This window comes from Alexandromys fortis, unplaced genomic scaffold (genome assembly GCF_014885135.2).
Source record: "Alexandromys fortis isolate MF-2015 unplaced genomic scaffold, M_Fortis_MF-2015_v1.1 scaffold_26, whole genome shotgun sequence".
Taxonomy (NCBI): domain Eukaryota; kingdom Metazoa; phylum Chordata; class Mammalia; order Rodentia; family Cricetidae; genus Alexandromys; species Alexandromys fortis.
This window is the reverse complement of record NW_026067894.1, coordinates 15271962-15295474: the sequence shown is the minus strand read 5'-3', so window position 1 is coordinate 15295474 and position 23513 is coordinate 15271962. Positions and strand designations below refer to the sequence as shown.

Here is a 23513-nt window from a genome sequence, read left to right as displayed (position 1 = left end):
TTTTTAATTGTTAATTAGCCACAGGCAGTTGTGAGATGGGTCAAACTTAGGCCATCTGTAATAGTAAAAGCTCTCAAATGCCAGAATTTAGCAGCTTTTCCATAGCCCCGAGTTTTTTTTTTTTTTTTTTTTTTCTATTTTTGGTTTTTCGAGACAGGGTTTCTCTGTGGTTTTGGAGCCTGTCCTGGAACTAGCTCTTGTAGACCAGACTGGCCTCGAACCCACAGAAATCCACCTGCCTCTACCTCCGGAGTTGTGGGAATCACGGAGTGCGGCACCACGCCCGGCCACATTCCCGCAATTTTAGTCAGGTGAAGAAAATTTATCTTTTTTTTTTTCCGATTATTTTCTTAAGGATGCTCTCTTCCACTCAACGCCATCAGTTCAAGCAAGTTATCAAGAGCCACAGGTCTAAACCCCCAACCTACAAAGGAGAAAAAAAAACAAAGACGGAGGAGTAGGTGGGGCGTACGGCGCGCGGCCTCCTGGGACTTGTAGTCCGCGGCCTGCGAGGCGCACGCTCTGACGTGCTGGGGCTCCCGCGGTTGCCATGGCTCCTCTGAGCCGAGGTGGGTGGCGCAGCTAGACGCGGGCGGGCTTTGGTGGCGTCGCGCGCGGAAGGCGGAAGACATCACGCGGTGGGTCAAGCGGTCTACTGTGGAACTGTGGAGACCAGGGCGCGCTGGGACCGGGCGGCCTCTTCCCCTGGGGCAGTGGCTGCGGACTCTTCTTCCCACACTCCTTACTCGCGGTGAGGAGAGGGGCGCGCTCGGCACCCTGGTTTCCCGGGTGGAACTAAGAAGCTTGACTTCCCGTGGCCAGCCCCAGGCCTCCCGTTCTGGAAGTGGCAGAGCCGGAGTTAAAGCCTGGACCTGCCTGGAAGTCTCAAAGACTGTTCTTTTGGATTTTGTTTAAGGCATTTTGGCCTGGAATTCGGAGGTCAATCTGTCTCTGCCTCCTGAGTGCTGGGATTAAGAATATGCGTTTTAGTTAGGTTTAACCTGTTTTGTCTTGAAACACTGTGGCATTCCATAGTCCAGGTTAACCTGGAGCTCACGGTGTAGTCCAGGCCGGTTTGGAACTTGGGGTGTTCCCACTGCTTCAGCGTTTCGAGTGACAGTATTACAAGTGTGTGCCACCATGCTTGGCTAGATTACGTATTAGCAGGTACCTGACTGTAGTGATAGTTCATTTGTATTTTAATAAAGCTTGCCTGAAGTTCAGACCAGGCAGTGGTGACGCACGCCTTAAATCCCAGTAGCCACACTAGTTTGCCATAGAAACCTGGCGATAGTGGTGCACATCTTTAATCCCATCCCTGGAGAGGAATATAAAACGGGAGGCGACAGCTCTCACACACAGTCTTATTCTGAGATTCCTGGAGGCAGGATCGCCATTTCGGACTGAGGTAGAGGTAAGAGCCATGGCTGGCTATTTTACTTTTCAGATTTTCAGGTTGGACCCCAATTTCTGTCTCTGGGTTTTTAGTAACAGTGCTACACCTGGCAGAAGGACATACGTAAACTGCAATTTACAGAGTGGTTCTCAAGCTCATCAGCACATTAGCATTATCTGGGGAACTTTTAAAAAACAGTATAAATCGGGCATAATGGGGTAGTCTTTTTTTAACCCAGCACTGTAGAGGCAGAGGCGGGAGCATCTCGTTGAGTTCCAGGCCAACCTGGTCTACAGAGTGAGTTCCAGGAAACCAGGACTATGTAGAGAGATCCAGCCTCAAAATAATTTCAAAATAGGATACCCTAAACTAGTTAGTGCTGGCGCACGCCTTTAATCCCAGCACTTGGGAGGCAAGAGGCAGAGGCAGGTGGATCTGAGTGAGTTTGAGGCCAGCCTAGTCTACAAAGTGAGTTCCAGGACAGCCAGAGCTACACGCAGAAACCCTCAAAAACAAACAAAAAAGGATACCTTGCAGGTGTGGTGGTACACACCTTGAATCCCAGCACTTGTGAGGGAGAGACAGGTGGATCTTTGTGAGTTCCAGGCCAGACTGGTTTAGATAGCAAATTCCAGGCTAGTCACGGCTATATAGTAAGACCTTGTCTAAACGGTTACCAAGGCACAGACCTTTAATCCCAGTGCTGGGTCGTATCTCTATAGATTGAGTTCCAGAAAAGCCAGAGCTGCACAGAGAAACCTTGTCTTGAAACAAACAAACAACAAAACAAAAACCCTTGGCCTCTCCTTCCCAAACAAATGAATCTAGATCTCTGGCATATGTGGGCTATGGAGGCCAGGCAAGAATTTTCACAGGTGATTCCAGTTCACAGTGAGACCTCTGGACTCCCAGTGTGGAGTTTAAGGCATGACCAAGGTGACTTCAATCTATGTGTTCCTGTCCACAGTGAGCAGCCAACCGATGTGGAACGATGGCACTGAGCCACTCCGTGAAGGAGCGAACCATCTCTGAGAACAGCCTGGTCATCCTGTTGCAGGGCCTCCAGGGCCACATCACCACTGTGGACCTCCGGGATGAGAGTTCTGCCCGAGGACGAATCGACAATGTTGATGCTTTCATGAACATCCGCCTGGCCAATGTCACCTACACCGACCGCTGGGGACATCAGGTTGAGTTGGATGACCTCTTCGTGACAGGTCGTAATGTCCGATACGTCCATATCCCAGATGATGTGAACATCACTGCCACCATCGAGCAGCAACTGCAGATCATCCACCGCGTGCGCAACTTTGGCGGCAAGGGTCAAGGTCGGCGAGAGTTTCCCTCCAAAAGGCAGTGAGGCTGTGTCCTCACTGAACTTCCAGCACCACCTCAGGGTCCTTAAGTGTTCTGAGCCAACCCCCTGCCGTCCTTCCCTACCAGTGACCTGGTGTCTACGAGACACCTATCACAACTGCCTTTCATAGGGTTCCACTTTGCAGACACACTCTGGGACCCAGAATTCCTTCTGTCTGTGGCCTTGGGGTAGGTGACAATCCCTCTTTTTGATCCTTTGCATCTGGAATCTCCATTTATGGATTGACCGCGTCTATCAAGGAGCAATCAACTCTGCCACGAGGATTATTGTGTTTGGAGTGAATCACCTCTACCTCCCCTCTTCTCTTGGCATTTGTTTCTTTTCTCATAAAACCAAACTTACATAAGTCTGTGCCTGATGCTGCCTGGTGTCTGCCGGGCTCTTGTGGCTCTTGTGTAGTAGCAGGGTGCAGGTTCCAAGCTGGGGAGCACACCAGGTTTACCTAGGATGTGGCCCAAGCAGTAGGAGCCTAGGTTTCCCCCAGGTATCATGATGGAATCTAACAGGAATGCCCGTGTACTTCAGGTACAAAGTGGCCCTTCAGGGAGAGTCTCTAGGGAGCAGGTTGTCATTGCTGTTTCCTGAAGCTGAGTATGGTATCCTGGGCCCTCTCTCCTCAGGCTGGAGAGTTCATCTTACAAGAAACTGGTCCCAGCCAGACATAGTGGATTACAGGGATGATCCTGGCTCTCAGGAGGCTAAGGCAGGATGACGAGCCTGAGCTGAGACAGAAATCCTGTCTCAAGAAACAAAAACAGACGTGTGGTGGTGCATGCTGGTAGGATTTTCTGAAGAGGCTGAGGCAAGAAGATCACAGAGTTTGAGGCCAGCCTGGGTTACACATCTTTTGTTTGTTTGTTTTTTTGAGACACGTGGTTTCTCTGTAGCTTTGGAACCTGTCCAGGAACTCCCTCTATAGACCAGGCTGGCCTTGAACTCATAGAGTTCACCAGCCTCTGCCTCCCAAGTGCTGGAATTAGAGGCGTGAGCCACCACTGCCCTTACACATTTCAGCCGGCAGGTAGTGGTGCACCCTTTTAATCTCAGTGCATTGAGGCCGAAGCAGGCAGATCTCCTTGAATTTGAGGTCAGCCTGATCTGTTGAGTGAGCTGCTCCAGGAGAGCCAGTGCTATACACACAGAAACGCTGTCTCAAAAACAAACAAACAAAAAACCTTAACAAACAAAAAATTCAAGGAGAAAGAAAATGGTCTGAGGAAGTAAAACAGAAAGGGAGCGAAAACTGCCAGTGCCAAGATCTGGAGGTAGGAAAGCTTGGGGGCGAATAGCGGTTCTGTGTGCCAGCGATGAGAAGGGCTGGTTGGCAGAACAGTGAGAGATGGGTAAATGACCTGAGGCTGTGGGCGAGGAAGGCCGATTACAGCTGATCACAGTTTCCCTTGAGAGGAGGCCTTGCTGGAGGAGGTTGAACCTAGGACCTGGCTCCAAAAAAAAAAAAAAAGGTAGAATTTGTTTCCTTTAACTCACTCTACCTTCTCTTTTGCCCACCTCAGAGACTTTACCAATTCCTTATTTTCTTTATTTGGACCGGAAGGACTTCCCAGTCTCATTTATGGTCATCTGATTAGCATCCCATCCACTGAGCTTCTGTGGTTGATTCAACCTTCAAAGGTTGCAGCTCCCTGACCAGAAGACCCCTTCATCATTCACTCTTGACTCGAATGTTTTTTATTATTTTTTGTTTTGTTTTTGTGTAAATATAAAGCAGAAATGATTTTTTTTTTTCAAGACAGGGTTTCTCTGTAGCTTTGGAGCTTGTCCTGGAACTAGCTCTTGTAGACCAGGCTGACCTCGAACTCACAGAGATCCGCCTGCCTCTGCCTCCCGAGTGCTGGGATTAAAGGCGTGGGCCATCTCATGCTGCTCAGCGGTTTTTCCCGTGTGTGTGTGTGAGTGTTGTGCCTCCATGTATGTACAGGACCCCCTGTGTGTCCTGGTGTCCTTAGAGGTCAGAAGGTGGTACTGGCCACCCTGGAGCTGGAATTATGGATAGCCATTATCCACCATGTAGGCGCTGGGAACTGAATCTGGGTCCTATGCGAGAACAACCAATGCAGAGGCAGGCGGGTCTCTGAGTTCGAGGCCAGCCTGGTCTACAAGAGCTAGTTCCAGGACAGGTTCCAAAGCTACAGAGAAACCCTGTCTTGAAAAACCGAAAGAAAAAAAAAAAAAAAACAACCAATGCTCTTAACTGCTGAGCTGTCCCTCCAGCAAAATTTTTTTCTTTGTTATGTTTTCTTTTTCTGAGGTGGTTTGTGTAGCCCTGACTCTTCTGGACCTAGCTCTGCAGACCAGGCTGGCCCCTTTCTTTTAAAGATAGTTTCTCTACATAGCCTTCACTGGCCTGGAATTCCTGCATACCAGACTGGCCACCAGATCAGTGCTTCTGCCTCTGAAGTGCTGGGATTAAAAATAATCACCACACCCACCACTGTTAGATATTTATTTGTTTTTTTGAGATACAGTATCAAGCATCCTTCCTGCTTCTACCTCCCAAGTTCTGGGATTGTTGGAGTGCACCACTGCAGCCAGCTTCTCAGTCAGGTTCTTTTTTGCTCTCCTCAGGTCCCTTAAGACCCAAGAAGTTCTTGGATCTTAGATCAGTTAGGTTAGCTGCAGCTCACAGCTCCAGAGCTACATCTCTCTTGAGTGTCTTGTTGCCTCACAGAGGAAAATGTCCTAGCTCCTAGCGCGCTCTCTCTCTCTCTCTCTCTCTCTCTCTCTCTCTCTCTCTCTCTCTCTCTCTCTCTCTCTCTCACACACACACACACACACACACACACACACACACACACACACACTCCCGTCTACCTTTCCCATGGTTTTCTAAATTTGTTTCTGCATAGAAATTCTTTCCATTCCTACTTGAAGGCTGGGCTTTTGGAATTCAGAAACTATAAAAATAGTGTCTGCATTCTGTTGTCTCTTCTATTCCCTGAGGTAACAAACGGAGAGTGACCTAGTCGTGAACAAGGGATCGAGGATCACCAAGGAAAGGATAGCAGTGTGTTTCAAGATGGCGTTTGCTCAAGCCTTCACATCCACCCTTCCTGCAGCCAAGGTGGGGGTCCCATTAAGGACAGAATCCCCAAGAAATCTGATGCTCAAACAGCATTATTCATAGCCATTTCCTCTCATTCGTGGAGAGAATTGGGGGGCTGCTGCTTGCAGGGAGGAGCCCACTAAGGCTCAGCTAGATGGGCATGTAACTTACAATTTAGCTCATGATGGGTGGTGGTTGCTCATGTCTTTAATCCCAGCACTTAGGAGGCAGAGACAGGCAGATCTCAGTGAGTTCCAGGCCAGCCTGGTCTACAAAGCGAGTTTCAGGAGAAAAACACAGAGAAACCCTGTCTCGAAACGCCCCTCCCACCAAATAAAAGTTGGCTTGTGCCTGAGACATACAGGGGACAGTGATATTTCCATGTCTCAGCATGGCTGAGGAGATGGGACTTAAGTCAGTCCAGTGAGCTCTAGTCAGGCAACCCTGACTGAAGGACTGACAAGGGTGGTAACGAGGGCCTTTGAAATTCTCATTAATGTTCCAGAAGGGGCTGGAGAGATGGCTCAGTGGTTAAGAGCATTTGCCTGTTCTTCCCAAGGTCCTGAGTTCAATTCCCAGCAACCACATGGTGGCTCACAACCATCTGTAATGAGGTCTGATGCCCTCTTCTGGCCTGCAGGCATACACACAGACAGGATATTGTATACATAATAAATAAATAAATATTTAAAAAAAATTCCAGAAGGAGGGCTGGAGAGATGGCTCAGTGGTTAAGAGCATTGCCTGCTCTTCCAAAGGTCCCGGCAACCACATGGTGGCTCACAACCATCTGTAATGAAGTCTGGTGCCCTCTTCTGGCCTGCAGATATATACACAGAATATTGTGTACATAATAAATATTTTAAAAAATGTTCCAGAAGGACCCAGAGACAGAACAGTGAAGAGTGACAAAGGTTTCAGGTCTGCAAGGGGGTAGGGTTATACTGACAGCAAGGTGGGCATGCTCACCCATCTGCTAGTTCTGACCACAGGCTTAATGACCAGGATGTAAGGCTGTTAGTAACTAGCTGGGCGTGGTGGCACGTGCCTTTGGTCCTAGTGCTCAGAGGCAGGGGCAGGTGGATTTTGAGTTCAAGGCCAGTCTGGTCTGCCTACACAGTGAGTTCTAGGCCTGGAATACATAGTAAGACTTCAAAGTTGGGGGGGAGGTGTGGGGGTGGTGTTATCAATGAAAAGGATAAAAACGACCTTTGGACCTCTCAAGACACTGGGATTCTGTGCCAGGTTTACAGCAGTACTAGGAATGGGACTTGGAGCTTCCTGCATGCCAAGGCCAATATTGTACCGCCTGGGCTACATCTCCAGCCACCCAGTACTCAGGACAGTCTATTGTTCACCTACCCTGTGACTGGACACTTAAAACTTGACATCTGCACAGAAGTTGCACAGGATCTGGAGGTGCAGGCCTGTAATCCAGGCTGATGGGCAAACTGAGGCAGGTTACAAGTTCAAGGCCAGCTAGTACTACAGACTGAGTGGGGAGCCAGCCTGAGCAACTTAATAAGACGTTGTCTCAGAAACAAAAGTACCGGAGAGAAAGATCAGGGGTGAAGTATATGCCTACCATAGAAGAGGCAATAAGGTCAATCCCAAGCACCAGAAATGCAAACCCCAAACCACCAAACCTGGCCATACTCGGGCCTTGGAACTTGGACACAGAGAAGAGCTGGGGTTCTGAAGCCTGAAGAAGCTCCTGGGGGTGAGGTCTTCTGGTCTCCCCTCCTCCTGTGATAGTCCAATCTGCCTATACCTCGTCAAGAAGCCATTCTGAGCTGTTATGGCAAGTGTCACTGTGTTATGGCAGCACCATCTGCCAGCGAGCCGGAGTCGAAGAGCCAGCAGGAGACTGTCACCATGCTTGTCTGTCCCAGAGATCCTTCCGTTGGTGTCCTGATGACAGGTTGGTGGTGGTGGTGGTTGTTTTTTAAATCTCCTCTGGCTGGCACATTTAGTTCTATTCCTTACCCTCTTTCCCCTCCTCTGCTTTGTTAAAAATCCTATATTTTCAACCAGCTGAGAGTCTACAGGGAGTGGGGACAGTGGTGTCAGCACCCAGTGATTCATCTTACAGATAATTAGAGAGCCGGGAAACCCAAAGCTCATGCCTGTCAGAGTCAGGGCTTCCGGAATCCTTAAGTCAGAGAGAGCAGCAAAGTGGGCCTGGCTTTCTGGACGCCTGCCTTTGGGTCACGCGCCTCGCCGAGGCTCCCTAACTGAGATCAGTGGGCATTTCCAGGGTGTGGTGAGCTGGCTCTGAGACTCCTCGGGTCCTCACTGAGATGGTGTGTTCTCTCCATTTGCACCAGGCAGGATTTGCACTTAGTCACCTAGCTTGTAAATGACCCAACAGGGAGGGGATTCAAACCCTAGCCTCTCGGAATCCACGGAATCCACCAAACTTTCTCCAAACCACAGCCCAACCAGTACCGGTGGAGTGTCTTTGCAAAGGTTACTCCCCTCTCTGAGCACTAGCTTCGGCAACTGTAAGCAGGTCTCTAAAGTGCTTCATTTTGCAGAAGAAACATCTTTGGGAATGTTGTGATTACTACTGTTATTTAGCCTTCAAAGAGACTAAGAAAAGAATGCTGCCTGGGACAGCTAGACTTGATTAAGACCAGCCTCCACACCCCGGCAACACCTTGTGAGATGACAAATGCACGCTTACCCCTTGCAGTGCATAGGCGTGGCCACGCGTGTCTACTCGTGGATTCAGAATGACCCAGGGGAGGGGAGGAAAAAACTGAGAGTCATCAAGCACCCCTGTTAACTCCGAGACAAAGGAGTGGGACTATGGCCGCTGGTATTGCAGCCACCGAGCCCTTCTGGCTGCTTCTACGTGAGAGTGGAGGGAAGCCAGGCTTTCTGAGGGCCCCCAGTGAGTCACCAGACTGATGCAATCCCTTTAAAGGGCTCATCTGCTGGTGCAAGAAGCTGATTCATGGAGGGCGTGGTTGCTGGAGGAGGAAAAAGGGACAGAAACTGGCAGGAGGGGGTGAAGTAGATTGCCCGCTGAGATTGATCATTGGAACTTTTCACAGTAACCCCACACACACACCCGAAAAAGACTCTAGGGATGCCCAGGGTGAACTTGGCCACCCTCGGGGTTTCTAAAGAGCCTAAAGTGAAATGAATTGTGAGCGTAGCGACAGCAATTCCTGTCTTCTCCTGAACCCAACCTAAGCGCTTTTCCGCACAGATCTCCAGAAGCCGTGAAAGGGGGAATCAAGGAAACGCCGCTTTTCTAATGAAAGCAGTAGAGTTGACGGCCCCAAGCACAGCAAAGCAAGCAGAGGGTCGGCAAGCTTCTGCAGTGCCAAGGCTGGGAGGAGCCTCCGTTCCAGCCCCCGTAGATGTAGATTAGCGGTAAGTACCGCCTCCTGACCAATCGTTTTATAGATTTCGACCCAGAACCAATCGGTGATCTTATCTGGGCCTTCAGCCTGAAGGCTTCCGCCCGTCCTCAAGATGGCGCCCCAACCCCAGACTCAGTCGAGGGGGCGGGGGGTGGGGCCGCGAGACGATGCGTCACTTCCGTTGTCAGGTGGCGGCGCCGCAGCCATGGAGGGAGGCGGCGGCGGCAGCGGCGGCACGGGCGGCTGCGCTGGGAGGCGGCGGTGAGTGGCTCCCACGCCCCCGGCCCGGCCCCGGCCACCGGGACGGAGCGCCGAGCAGCCCCGGCTCCGGGCTGCGGACTATGGGCGAGCAGCGCTGAACCCCCGGGAAAGGTGAGTCCGGGGTCCCGGGACGCGGAGCCGGGTGGGGGCTGAGTGCTGGCGGGGCGGGCCTCAGTGACCGTGGCGTAGGGACCCTGGTGACAGTCCGAAGCTGTCCAGCGCCACAAAAATGGCACTAGCGAATGCTCCCTCCGCCGTCGGGGGTCTGTCCTTCCCGGCGGCGGAGGCGGCGGCCGTCGGGAGCCTGGGGTCTTCGCCGCAGCCCTGGGGAGTGGGCATTGCCCGTCTTGCCCAGACCCACTCAGCCTGTCACTGAAGCAGCCGGCGTTTGATCCATGCTGAGTTTTCCCCTAAAGAGACCCCCGTCCTTGCCATGCTTCTCTTCTGACCTAGAGAGTGACTTGAAAGTTAGGACGAGTCCCCAGGGAAAGCCAGCCAAGGCTTTCCTCCTGGAGCCCTCACCCGTTGGCACCGACACCATCGCTGCTGGGGAATTTTCACATCCTGGGCGGCGTTCAGGTGCGAGTCACAGCTACCTGCTTGCCAGATCCACGTTGGGCCGGTCTTCACCGTGGGAGAGCTTGCTGTGGTCAGTGTTTCACCTGCCGTCCTGGTCAGGCCCGCCCATTCCTACGCTGTTTGGCCCCACCTTTTAACATTGGGTCGGAGCTTTCGGATTCCCAGTGGCTTCTCTGTCCACCCCCACCCCCCAGGTTGTTGGCGGAAGGAAGAGATGACAGCCGCCTTCAGTGGCAGGATAGACTTTGCTCTGTTTTAAGTCACCGAAGGAAACCGGTTGGCTTTGCTGGTTTTGAGAATCATTGAGGAAGAGGGTAGTCATGCTGGGCTGGGCACCTTTCCCTCTTGGCTGAGTAGTTTTGCATGAGATAAGGAAGAGCAAAATCGTTGAGCCCAGCGAGTCCTTATTTGTAAACAGTGCTGGGAGTTCCTTCTGCCCTCTTTAATGGTCCTGTTACTGTCAGTTTTGGTAGATCAGACCTAGACCTGCCGGAGATAGTCTGCATTCATTCATTCATTCATTCTTCACATAACAAAAGGATCCTACCTGCCAAGGCAAGCGCTTTATTGATAGATTTTGGAGCCATACTTCCTAAATTCTGTAATTAAAGGTATGCACCACCATGCCCCTCGCTCCCTAAGTTCAAATTCTGGTGCAGCAGCTTTCTGGCTGTGTGACCTTGGACCATTTGTGTCTGCGTCCTCAATTGAATGTCAGGGAAGGTAAAGACTTGTTGTGGAGAGTTAGCACATAATAAAGAGATTCTTATCTGTACTAGTTCACTGTCTAGTGAGAGGAAACTGACCTGCAGGCAGATAGTTGAAATGTGATCTACTCAAGCAACAGGAACTGAATGCTGAGGGGACCCTGTAAAGGAAGCTGCTAGCACAGTCTGGGATGTGGAAGCGTGGAGTGGAGGGGTACCCTAGGAAGAGAATGGTGACAGGAGTCCAGTCTAGAAGGATGGTGGGGGCGGGGTGGGAGGGTCTAACCAGGTGAGAATAAAGGGGAAGACCTCTCTGGAGAGAAGTACAGAGAGCCAGAGAGAGGCAGAAAACCCGAGTTTAGTATACTGGTGTGGAGGCTGACAGAGTACACAGTGAAGCAGAACAGGCTGATGAGGAAACGAACATCCCATTGATAATCTGAGACGTCGTGCCCAGTGCAGTGAGAGGCTCGTAGAAAGCTTTCAGCCGCATGACATCACTAGACCCATGCTTTAGATCACTTTCTCTGTGCAAGAGAGGCGAAGAGCTGAAGGAGGTGAAAGAGCTGGGGCCTCATCAGGACCATCACGCTTTTCCAGAAGGAGAGATGGTATAGGCATAATGGATCTGTGCTGAGGAGATACCATTTGCAACTAGTGCTAGGTGGCTGACCCTTGGCAGTGCCTGGCACATGTGCCCTTCTCTCTCTCTGAGATGTCAGGCTGCCTAAGCAGCTTCAAGGTAGGGCTTCCCTCCCAGAAGGCCAGTTGTAACAGGTGTTACATTTCTGCTCTTGTGCCTTTAATGAATATGACAATAAGCTGTAGAGGTTAAGAGCTTGTTTGGCTCAAATAGATCTGGTTTTAATCCCAGCCCTGTTAGCCACTATGGGCTACATAGTTCTACATAGTGAGCTCTCAGGACTGTCCTGCGGGGTTGTGAGAGCACTGGGTTGTATTGTAGTCTTTCTGAAAAGAAAAAGGGACTTGACCAGGCTGTATAAGAGAATGCACATTCAGCTCTTTCCTAAAACCTTTTTTAAAAAAGTAGAGGCAGAGGCAGGTAGATCTCTGAGTTTGTGTCCAGCCTGCTCTATATGATGAGTTCTAAGACAGTTAAGGCTACATAAAGAGACCCTGTCGTGCCAGGCAATGCTAGTACATACATTTAATCCCAGCACTTGGAGGCACAGGCAGGTGGATCTCTGAATTCAAGGCCAGCATGGTCTACAGAGTGAGTTCCAGGCCAGCCAGGGCTGTATAGAGGAACCCTGTCTCAAAAACCTGAGGTGGAGTCAGGCAGTGGTTCAAGGCCAGCCTGGTCTAGAAGAACTAGTTCCAGGACAGGAACCAAAATCTACAGAGAAACCCTTTCTCGAAAATCCAAAAAAAGAAAACAAACAAACAACAACAAAAAACCCTGAGGTGGAGGGGGGGGGTAATGGCGACTCTGTCTTAACCCTACCCCACCCCCCAGGAAAGCAGAACTGCTGAGAAATAAAAAGTGTTTTATTTTGACCTTTTGAGACAGGGTCTCTCAGTGTAGCCTAGGCTACCTTCAAGTTTGGTTGATCCTCCTGCACCTGCCTCCCTAGTGCTGGGTACTTACTTGTGTCTCCAGCCCTGTAATAAATAGTTGTTTGTTTGTTTTTCCAGATAGACCTCTGTGTAGACTTGACTGTCCTGAAACTCAATCTGTAGACCAGACTGGCCTTGAACTGACAGAGATCCTCCTGCCTCTGCCTCCCCAGTGCTGAGATTAAAGGTTTGTGCCGCCACCACCCAGTGGCAAATAGCATTTTAAAGTATGACCTGGAGAAAATACATGCCAAGTTCTCTGGAGTCCCCGCTAATGAGCCTGGTCTATGTAGAGCCTGAGTTAGCATCATCAGGAAGCGTCACACTTGATGTCTGTGCACTGTGTAAGGTGTGTGTATGGGGGTTCAAAGTAGAGAGTTTCTGCTGTGCACCTGTGGTTCCCCTCATGTGACTGTCATGTGCTGGGCATAGGGGCAAGGAAGAGGAGAGAAGGACAGATTCTGCTCTAGAGGAGAATTGTCCAGTGGAGACAGGCACCCTGATCCATTGGTATTTGCACGGACAGGTGCTGGGGAGTCGTTCCCAGAAGTCTGCGCAGTATGAAGTACAATTCAAGGGAACAGAAGGAACAACTTGCCTGGGGATGAGGATATTGAGGAGAAGTTTGGAGAGCCCTGAGAACTTTGAGGAGTGGTTCTGTGTAGCACTCAAGGCAGTGGAAGCAATGTGACACAGGTGGTGTGTGTGTGTCTGTCTGTCTGTCTGTAAGTGTATGGCAGTTTAGGTGCCACAGGGGTTCCATCACTGGAGGTAACGGGACTTGGCTACAGGACATGCTGGAGAGATAAATTGGAGAGGTAGGCTCAAGCAAGATGCTCAAGCATTATTATCCTGTTGGTGTCTGCGTGGGAGACACATTTAAACCTTCATCTCCCAAAGAGCCCTCTGGCTTCAAAAGAACAATGAACTGGGGCTGGGGAGAGTGAGTGCTGCAGTAATCACAGGCAGGGTAGTGGGGGCTTGGAGCAGGGCAAGCTGAGGAGGGGAGATGGCCATGAGCTATAGGGCAACAGTCTCAAAAAAGATAAAACTGGGCCGGGCGGTGGTGGCGCTCGCTTTTAATCCCAGCACTCACTGGGAGGCAGAGGTAGGCGGATCTCTGTGAGTTTGAGGCCAGCCTGGTCTACAAGAGCTAGTTCCAGGACAGGAACCAAAAAGCTACAGAGAAACCCTGTCTCGAAAATCAAAATTAAAAAAAAAAAAAGATAAAACTATGTAGGGAAGTGGGAAGCAGTTGGAGGAGAAGAAAGAATCTAATCAGAACATTGTATAAGTCTTTTAAAAATGAAGAATTGGAAAGTCTGAGGATGTGGCTCTGTTGGCAGAGTGCTTGCTCGGCGTACGTGGAGCACTAGCTCAGTCCCTAGCAGTGTGTGAAAACTGGGTGTTCTGGTGCACGCCTGTAATGCAGCACTGGGGAGGTAGAGGCAGGAGGCTTACAAACTGATGAAGGTCTGCTACCTAGCACATCTGGAGCCAGCCTGGGATACACTAGACCCTGTCTAAAAACTGGAAGTGGCCTGAAACAAGAACATTTCTTTTTCCTCCACCATCTGCTCAAGTAGCCTCACCTCAGGGTGGCCCCGACACTCCCCTACACGTATCCCAAGATGTGGAATCAAGAACCAAGGGGGAGAGGCTAGTATTGCTGTTTGGTTCCCTTTGTAGGTGCATTCTGTCATTCTAGGATACATCGTGAGCCAGCATGAGTGTAACCTGAGGGCGTGTGTCTGTGGAGGTCAGGGGGTGTTAGACTTCCTGGAGGTGGAGTTACGAGCTACCTGACGTGGCTATTATGAACCAGACCCCGGTCCTTTGCAAGAGCAGTAAGTGTTCTTAACCAGTAAGCCATTCTCTAACCCCTGACTTTCTTCATACATATGATTTAGCCCACCATAAGTATCTGTGGGACAAATGCCTAGAAGGGCTATTGCCTCAAAGAGGCTGCTTCTGTTTTTTTGACAAGGTCCTTCCATAATAGCCCAAGTTGTCCTCAGACTTTAACTACATAGCCCAGGCTGGCCTTGAACTCGCCACCCTCCTTTCTCAGTTTCTTGAGTACCAAAGCCTTCCTAAACCCCAGCAAGTACGCTACTTTCAGTGAGCAAATAAAGCAGACTATCACTCTCCTGCTTGTGGCAGATATGGGGATAAGCAGGTGGGTGGGAATGTGGATTCCTGGGGCTTGGCTTTCTACAAGCCTAATGACACCTCAGTTGTCAGGAAGCACAAACGGAGGTAGCAAGGAGGTAGCAAACATAAGATGGGGCCCTTTCTAAACATGCATATGGACTGCCACCCACCCACAAGACAGGGTTTCTCTGTGTAGCTTTGGAGCCTGTCCTGGAATTTGTTCTATAGACCAGGCTGGCCTCGAACCCACAGAAATCCGCCTGCCTCTGCCTTCCTACTTATGGGATTAAAGGTGTGCACCACCACTGTCCAGCTGGAGGTTTGCTGCCCAAGGGTCCTTAAGAAAGAGAGTGGGCTGTCATAGGAGTGAATTGGGAAGAGCAGGATTGACTTGCTGGTATAATGAGGCAAGCTACAGAGGCAGCAGTGCTTTTAGGGAGAGGATTACTTGACTCTTGGGGAGACTTGGTCCAACATTCTGTGAGACTTTGGACACCATGGCTGGCACCTTTCAGGTCTGGCCAAAAAAGTCAAGCAACTTTTGTATTGTTTGGTGCCAGCAGCGTCCTGGGTTAGGTGTTTATCTCATGGGCAATGGGTGTGTTTTCTCTTGAAGAAATAGGAAGGAAATCAACAAAATGAGGCTTCCCATCACCAGAGATCCCCTGTTGAGCATCCCGGACACTGAATGGCCTCTGAAGGGCACGGCTTGTTTCTGCTCTACAGAACAGCTTGGCTGGGATCAGAGGGATTAAGGCTCTGCCCTGTGTTCAACAACCAATGAGAATAAAGCTGGGACTTTTCATCCTTCCTTGTGTGACTCTGGAACCCATGATGCCCCTTCTCCATCCCGGCCAGGCTCTGGCCCCAGAGAGCATAGTCCACAGAATCTCGGAGTCACCATTTAAGAGCTGGAAGGGACCTTGGTAGGATTGAAACGGTCCCTCCTTTGCTTGAAGAATGGAAATACCACTGCCTCAAGATGAGAGTTCCTCTCTTTCCTCCCTGTGGGAAGTAGGTGGGGACACTTCAAACTATGTTAGCCAGTGTTCAGACCTGGCTTCAGAACCCAGCTCTGTCTCAGGCTAGCCAAATGACCTGAACAAGTCATGCTGGTCCCAGTGTCCTTTCCTATAAAAGAAACAGCCATCCCTGTACTAAAATGGAACCAGGTTATTGTGGTGTCAAGTTTGGCTTAGTGTCTGGCTCCTGGCCAGGGCTGGGGGTGACCCAGTGCTGTCTTCATTAGTGGTCTGTGAGTATCCCTCAGCCTTTAGTACTGTGGAGACCAGGTAGCAAGGAGGAAGTTCCTTATAGGCACATTTGCAAGCTGTCTGAGGGAGCTTAAATTTACCAAGAATATTGGCCTTGACACTTCTACACTTAGCTCCTGGGACCCCTTACACATAGCTTCACACACCTGGGGTACTTACGTTCCACCTGCCATCTCAGCGGAAGCGGTTACTGCGCTTACAGTTCCAATTGATTCATAAAAATTATTATAGCGGCCAGGCTGTGGTGACGCACGCCTTTAATCCCAGCACTCGGGAGGCAGAGGCAGGCGGATCTCTGTGAGTTCGAGACCAGCCTGGTCTACAGAGCTAGTTCCAGGACAGGTTCCAAAGCCACAGAGAAACCTGTCTCGAAAAAAAAAAAAATTATTATAGCCAGGGAGGGGTGGCATGTGCCTTTAATCCCAGCACTCGGGAGGCAGAGGCAGGCGGATCTCTGTGAGTTCGAGACCAGCCTGGTCTACAGAGCTAGTTCCAGGACAGGTTCCAAAGCCACAGAGAAACCTGTCTCGAAAAAAAAAAAAATTATTATAGCCAGGGAGGGGTGGCATGTGCCTTTAATCCCAGCACTCGGAGGACTGAGGCAGGCAGATCTCTGATTTTTGAGGCTTGCTTTGTCTACAGAGTGAGTTCCAGGACAGCCAGAGCTACATAGAGAATCCCTGTCTTGAAAAAAAAATTATAACAAACTATAGGTAAATAATCAAATAATGTGGAAGAATATGAATAAGAAATATAAAAGTTCTCCTTCCCTCCTTGGATTCTTCTAAAAATTTCCTGATCATATTTAAGGATTTAAGGGTGTTTTTAATTTTTTTAACCAAAAGAGGATTTATGTACATATAGTATTGGCAGTTTAGTTTTTTTGTTGTTGTTTGTTTTGTTTTTCCAGGCAAGGTTTATCTGTGAAACTGTCCTGGCTATCCTGAAACTCACCTGTAGACCAGGCTGGCCTTGAACTCAGAGATCTGCCTGCCTCTGCCTCCCAAATGCTTTGATTAAAGGTGTGCATTACCATGCCTGGCTTGCAGTTTGTTTTTTGCAGGAATAATGTATCATAGACATTTTTCTCTGCTGGTATGGATTTAGTCTTAAAGGCTGCATAGTATTTCACACTCTAGCTGGAACATAGTTAACTATTTTTTTCCTTGGTGGATGGTTAGACCGTGTCCTGTCTGACTCTGGGTGTCTTGATTTGTGTATGTGTGTAGTTTGTTTCATTCCTCTTCTGTAATGAATGCATAGGACCCAAATTGAATTTATCTTTGTGAACTTGTATGCACATATCTAGAGAATAAATCTCTAGAACTACTGGAATTACTCTGCCCAAGGCATGTGAGTTTCCCTTTTGCTGACTCTGGTTTCATACAGAGCATGTGGTTTTCTGAGTAGCTGATTTTGGCCGTGGCCTGCGTTGAAGACCCCTCAAGCAATATATACTTGAGTAAGATATGTGCTCACATTAGTGCCTGGGTGGTTGTTCATGGTCCTTGAGATAAGCTTGCTGTGGCTTTTGGTGGCTCAGAGCACATGGGCTATAATCATGCAGGCAGCTGCACATGCAGGAGCATTTCGTGAAACTTCAAAAACCTAAACTGAGTTGTTCACTGTTGAAGTTAGGTTTTTGTTGTTGTTGGCTTGGTTTTTGTTTTGTTTTTCAATGGGATCTCATAAAGCCCAGGCTAGTCTGGAAATCACTCAAGTGAGCTAGAACTTGTGAATCTCCTGCCTCAGCCTCTTAAGTACTGGTTACAGGGATATGCGCCACCATGCCTAGTTTCTGTGGCGCTGAGAATCTAGACATTGCTCTATCAACTGGGCTATATCTTCAGCCCAAAATTGTGAAATTTAACTTTTTATAGAGACAGGTTAAAAGTTAGTTTATTGGCTCTGATCCAAAGTGCCCTTCTTGCAGGGTGACAGCAGTGATTTTCTTTTCTTTTTTTTCTTTTTAATCTGTTGAAGATGGTATACGGGGAAAATTGCTGTATGTGTGCTCAGCCTGGGCTTTCCTGTGTCATTCTGAAAATCTGGGCTAGACATTTTCCTGGTTTCTTATACATCTTGGTTCTGAGAGCAGTTCTGGGGGTGCACCCTTCTTGGGGGTAGGGCCACCCCTCTCCTCCAGAGGAGGAGGCTATGAGCATAGAAACTAGTGTACAGGTCACACAGTGCACCAAAAGGTGACTCTTAGACTTAGCCATCCCTTCTTTGACCTCTTGTTGCTTTCTCTTTGCCTGATTTCTGCTATTCTGGGTGATAATTCTTGAGCTCCCTGTGGGACTCCGTGTCAGGCCTGTTCTTGGGTTGAGTCAACCACACAAAGCTGTAACTGATATTTGGAGCTAAAGGGCCCCTGAGTCACATGCTGGGATCTTCTTTTCGAGCTAGTGAGTTTGAGTGGGAGAGCTGTCAGCGACTTGCCCCAGTATCCCTTACACATGGCACAAGGTCCTCTGCAGAACCACGGCCCATCACAAATGTCTACAAGCCAGTGTGCTTGGCTGCTTTTCTGGATGGGAGATACCAGGCCAGCACAGCTCAAGAAAGAGCTATTAAGACTGTCCCTTCCTCTGACACCCACACACACTGACAGATTACTTATTGTCACATCAGCTGCTTCCGGAGGCAGGGAGGGAGGGGTCAGTTGATGACAGTACTGGCCACAACGTCCTGGATCCCATTCTGGTGGCTTCTAAGAATGATTGCTGGTGAAACCTGCTCTCAGCAGCATCCACAGGGACTGGTGTGCTCTGTCTTTCCCCCAGAGGAACCACACAGAGTGCCTGTTTGCCGCCAGTGCACAGCCCTATGGCTTTTCTTCTAAAATTGCTCCAGGCCCACCCTGGCTGGCACCTTGTTCTTCTGGTGGAGCCCACTGAGGACTCCTGAGGGTTTGAAGTGATTACACCGTCTCCTGGTGTGGGGCTAATTTGTAAAGCCTGCCTCCTGGAGGAGAGACAGCTGGATCCCCAAGCTGCAGAGTGGGGCTTTTAGGCCCCTTCTGGTCCCCAGCCTGCAGTGCTCAACATGACCAAGTGTTGTGAGGAAGGCTGCCCGATGGCAGCGGATGTACTTTGGGGGAGATGTGCAGGCCCTTTGTGAGCACCCCTCCCACTTCCCCTGGCTGAGTCACTTCCTCTCTGGCTGCAGCAGGTATTCTCCCAGAGGCCCAGAGCAGAGCTCTCTGTGTAGCCCTCACACTAGCAGCCTCCAGGCTGTGCAGTGCAGCCTGTAGAGTGTAGAGGATGATACGGTTTGTAGTTCCCTGACACTGGAGTGTGTGGATCCTCCTGCATTGCTCTGTTTGGGAATAGTGAAGACAACAGCACATGCATGAGTCTTTGTCATCAGGGACTCCTGGCTGAAGTCAAAGGATTACTAATCCACCTCCCCCCCTCCCCCAGCATCCAACCAGATGCAATGCAAATGGCTTCCAGTGGTTCTTTTGAGATCCTGGGATTCATGCCTCCTTCGGCAATGCCTGGCATTCAGATTCAAAGGGTTATCCCTGAAAGTCTCACTCCAGCCTGAGCAGAGTAGAGAACAGGCCTCTGGAGCTCCTGGCCACCGAGCTGTGGTTTCTCAGTCCTGACAAGCCAGACATTGGCTCTGCAGGTGTAGCTTAGTGGTAAGGAACTTGGCCTAGTATGCATAAGGCCCCAGTTCTATCCAAGCATTGTAACAAGCAAATAGATGAACTAATGAGAAAGTTATAAGAATTGCAAAGAATCCAGGCAGGGCATTGTAGTGCATGCTTGTAATCCCAGTACTTGGAAGACAGGCAGCAGGAGAATCACAAGACTGAGGTGAGCCTGGTCAACATGTAGAGTAAAACCCTGCATCTGGGGGAAGAGGGAGCCCTAAGAATGGTTCCTTAGTAATTAGGAGGTGCCCTACTAGGACAAGCTTAAAATTCATGTGCCTGGAGAGATTCTCTTCCAGGTCACCTGTGCAGGGATACTTGTCTTTCTCCTGCCAACCTCAGGATAACATCTGATTTTTTGGACATCGTGTGGAAGAAATGTTACTATCCCCTTCTTATGCATGAGGAAACCCGAGGCCCACAAAGAGTAGTAGTAGTTAACCCGCTTAGGGTCACAGAGCTTGTGAGTGATGGCAACTTACCTGGGCCCTGCTTTACACGACCTCATATGGTCCTGCTCTCCCAACTGACATTTGATTAACTGGTCTGTGGCTTGAAACCCTTGTTCATGGGCTGTGAATTCCTCTTGCTCTCTTGAGTGTAGAGAACAGATTTGTAGGGAAGTTGGCAGTCTTAGGGGTAAAGGGGACAGTTAAAGCAGCAGCAGATTTAGCATTGGAAAACCTGAAATCCTGTCACAACTTGAACACTTTGCCCTTTGGCTTTAGGCAGGTTCTCAGCATCTCAGTTTCTTTCTTTCTTCTCTGTGTAGCTTTGGAGCTTGTCCTGGCACTTGTTCTGTAGACCAGGCTGGCCTCGAAGTCACAGAAATCCATCTGCCTCTGCCTCCCAGTGCTAGGATTAAAGGCGTGCACCACCACTGCCCGGCTTCAGTTTCTCTTTCTAGAAACTGCATGCACCTGTGTGTGTTGGGGAGGATCAGTCAGAATTATGTATTTTCAGCTGCTTTGTAAACTACAAAGCTGTTTGCAAAAATTATTTAGTATAGTTAGTGTAAGAATATAGGCCTCCCACTTGGATTCTAAGAGCTCTTGCACCATGGTTGGTCTGTCCCTCCCTCATTGCAGGTGTCTGCACACGAGTGGGTCTGAGTCCATGGTTGGAACATCCTCCACTATCTAAACAACCCAGTTGAGACCTCGTCCTGCCCATGCATTTCTGATAGGAGCCTTTTTATTGGTTTGTTGTTAGGACGGGTCTCACTGTAGCTCAGGCTAGCTTTGCATTCACAGTCACCCGCTTGTCTCCGCCTCACCAGTGCAGAGATACTTGTCTCATTTTCTCTTCCTTTTGATTTTTTTTTCTTTATTTTTTGGGGGTAGGCAGTTCTCACTATGTGACCCAGTCTGCCCGTGAGCTCTGGCCTCCTGGCTCTGTGAACTGAGTGCTGGGATAAGAGGCATGTGCCACTGCACCCAGTTTGCCATGGGATTTGTTTTTTCCTGGTAGACATTGCCCTGTCTGCCCAGCTCTGTTCCAGTGGATCCCATAACAATCCAGGCCAGGCAGAGGGCAGGGTTGAACCGCCTTTGAATCACACTTGGTGTCTCCATATCCAGCTGTCTCTGTCCCCTGCCCTGACATTGGCCTCGGTGCCTTGGAGATGCATGGCCTGTTTGCTCTTGGCCTTGTGGCGGGCACTGGACTGGGCTCAGGTAGGCAGAGATGAGTTGGACTTGTTCTCTGGGATCCTACAACCTGGGATGGGGGGATTAAACCAATCAGTAGTCACAGCCCAGTAAGAGAGTGCAGAGGGGTAGAAAAGAGTGCCCAGCCCTGGCAAATGGTGACACGCTCTTCAGTGAGGACTGAGAGAAGGACAGCAGGCCATAGAGAAGGGCAGGGCAAGACTGTTCATGATACATACAGCGCCCATGACTCATGGGCTACATTTAGTGTCATGTAAGAGCAGTGAGGTGGGGGAGGTAACTCGGGTCTGGCAGCCTTGCTGGGAGCTTGGGTTTCTGACTGAAAACCAGGAGCCATGGAGGACCTCTGCAACAGACAGCTGCTGTTGCCACCTGATGAACTCTGTCTGTCCGGCCCATTACCCAGCTGACAGAAGCAGTGTCTTGTCGTTGATGGAGTGGTCCCTGCATCCTTTCCTATCAGCTGGAAGGAGAGCGGTGGGCTGGGTACCCCGCCCTTGGTGCAGAGAAGTAGTGAGGATGCGTTGCGGAGATGCGCCACCAGGTGGTAGGCCTGAAGATTGCAGAGTCCTCATTTTCCCTCCTTTCTTGGCTGTATAAGACTAAATCTGTTCACGCCAGGCTGACTCTGGCAGGCAAGAGTTGAGGTTTCAGGTTCTCCCACTGCGATTATGTACCCAAAGACAGGCCCTTTTAAGTTTGTGGACTGAGACTTGGGAGCTATTCCAGCAGGTTGGGCTTGTCCTGTGTCTCTGAGAGTACATGCCAAGCATCGTGACTCTTGTCTACCCCTAAACACTTGCATCCGTTATGTAACCCAGAAAACCCAACTGGAGCTGGAGAGATGGCTCAGTGGTTAAGAGCACTGGCTACTCTTCCAGAGGACCTGAGCTGGGTTCCCAGCACCCACATCAGGGGTTCACACTGCCTGTAACTCTAGCTATGGAGGATCCAGGCCCTTTTCTGAGACCTTCCACACATGATATACACCCACACACGTGCATATAAGTAAAAAATAAAACTCATTAACTCTCTCTCTCTCTCTCTCTCTCTCACACACACACACACACACACACACACACACGGGATGAGGGTGTCTTTGTTCTTTGCTGGTTACCCGTGTCCTCTGGCTTTCTTCTCCAGAATCACCCCTTGAATTATGTGCTGTGTGTCTTTAGTTTCTTTTATCTTGCTGTTTCACAGAACTTTTGACTGTTTTGAGAAATGTGTGCACCTGGAACTAACTCTACAGGAAGTAGAAGGTTTTATAGTAGAAGTGGAAAGGTTTATAGCCCAGCTATGTGCATCTCCCAGCCCTGCTCCAGATGAATGGTCTTAGACTAGACGTACCGTATCTTCATTTCAGGTTCTTCCCTAACCCCCACTCTGTACCCAGCCTGGAACAGGATGGCAGAACTGACAAAGATGCTTCATCATCCTGGATAACCCCTTATTGTGGCCTGGAGTGTGGTCAGCTGGCACGCCAGTCTTGACCTGCAGAATAGAGTGCCTCTTCTCTGTGAAGGATGTCATACTCTGCCTCCACCCAACAGAGCAGGTCAGCCAGACAGTGATAGTGCACGCCTTTAATCCCAAACTCACCTTTAATCCCAGCACTCGGGAAGCAGAGGCAGGCAGATCTCCAAAACTACAGAGAAACCGTCTCAAAAAAAACAAACAAAACCCAGAGCAGGTGTTCCTGTTAACCCCACACAGCTGTGCTCTGCCCCAGGCTCTCTCTCTTCCCCATGGGTAGAGCACGGCTCTCAGGCTAGCTATCAACTATTCGGGCCTGTAGTCTAAGGCAGGAGACAGCAGAATCGACACCCTCAAGCCAGAGGTCCCTCCTACTTCTGCTCTCTTTAGTCCCAGTTCAGTGACTGTAAGCTCTTCCTTGGACAGGAGAAAGCCAACACTACTGTGGTTGAGCTTTTGTTTGTTTTGTCTTACTGTATAGCCGAGGCTGGCCTCAGATTCACAGAGACCCACCTGCCTCTGTTGGGATTAAAGGCATGTGCCACTATGCCAATACCCAGCTGTAGTTAAGCTTCTAATAACACAGTTTATCAAATATCCCAACAGGCCCTCTGCTACACCATTTGTGTGAGTTATCCCACTTAATCTGGCAGACAACTGTAGGATAGACAGAAAAAGACCCTTGCCCTCGAGCTCATCACCAATGACAGGGCTGAGTTTGAATCTGCGTTTGACTTCAAACTTTGGTTGCTAACATTGCTGATCTCTGTGGCTCTGGGTAGCAGGCGGGGCATGAGTCAGCTGGAACCCGAGTCCTTTTTGACTAAGATACATTATTCTTGCCACAGTGTTCTTGGTGCCCTTGGAGAGTCTGGAGTGAGACTGAACCCAAAGACTCCTAACCAATGCTTGGCAGAAGAGATTCAAACTGAGGGCAG

At 49.7% G+C, this 23513-nt stretch overlaps 2 protein-coding genes across 4 annotated transcripts in view; both read left to right on the top strand.

The window, feature by feature from the left end:
• The first annotated feature begins 544 nt into the window (after positions 1–544).
• Positions 545–3120, top strand: Lsm10 (LSM10, U7 small nuclear RNA associated). Of its 2 annotated transcripts, none has more exons than XM_050156449.1 (2): positions 545–751; positions 2364–3120. In XM_050156449.1, the coding sequence occupies exon 2, from the start codon at positions 2388–2390 to the stop codon at positions 2754–2756; it is 369 nt and encodes a 122-aa protein (XP_050012406.1). In that variant the 5' UTR covers positions 545–751; positions 2364–2387; the 3' UTR covers positions 2757–3120. The 2 variants fall into 2 exon arrangements, with proteins under 2 accessions (XP_050012406.1, XP_050012416.1); XM_050156459.1 differs by lacking the exon at positions 545–751 and adding an exon at positions 781–1414.
• Positions 3121–9400: 6280 nt separating this feature from the next.
• Stk40 (serine/threonine kinase 40) overlaps positions 9401–23513 on the top strand; it is a 37288-nt gene continuing 23175 nt past the window's right edge. The window contains exons 1-2 of one of the 2 annotated variants that reach the window (XM_050156434.1): positions 9401–9584; positions 9927–10122. The gene's annotated coding sequence lies outside the window, so the exon portion shown is untranslated. The remainder of the gene's footprint in view (positions 9585–9926; positions 10123–23513) is intronic. The other variant, XM_050156425.1, reaches the window with a different exon arrangement.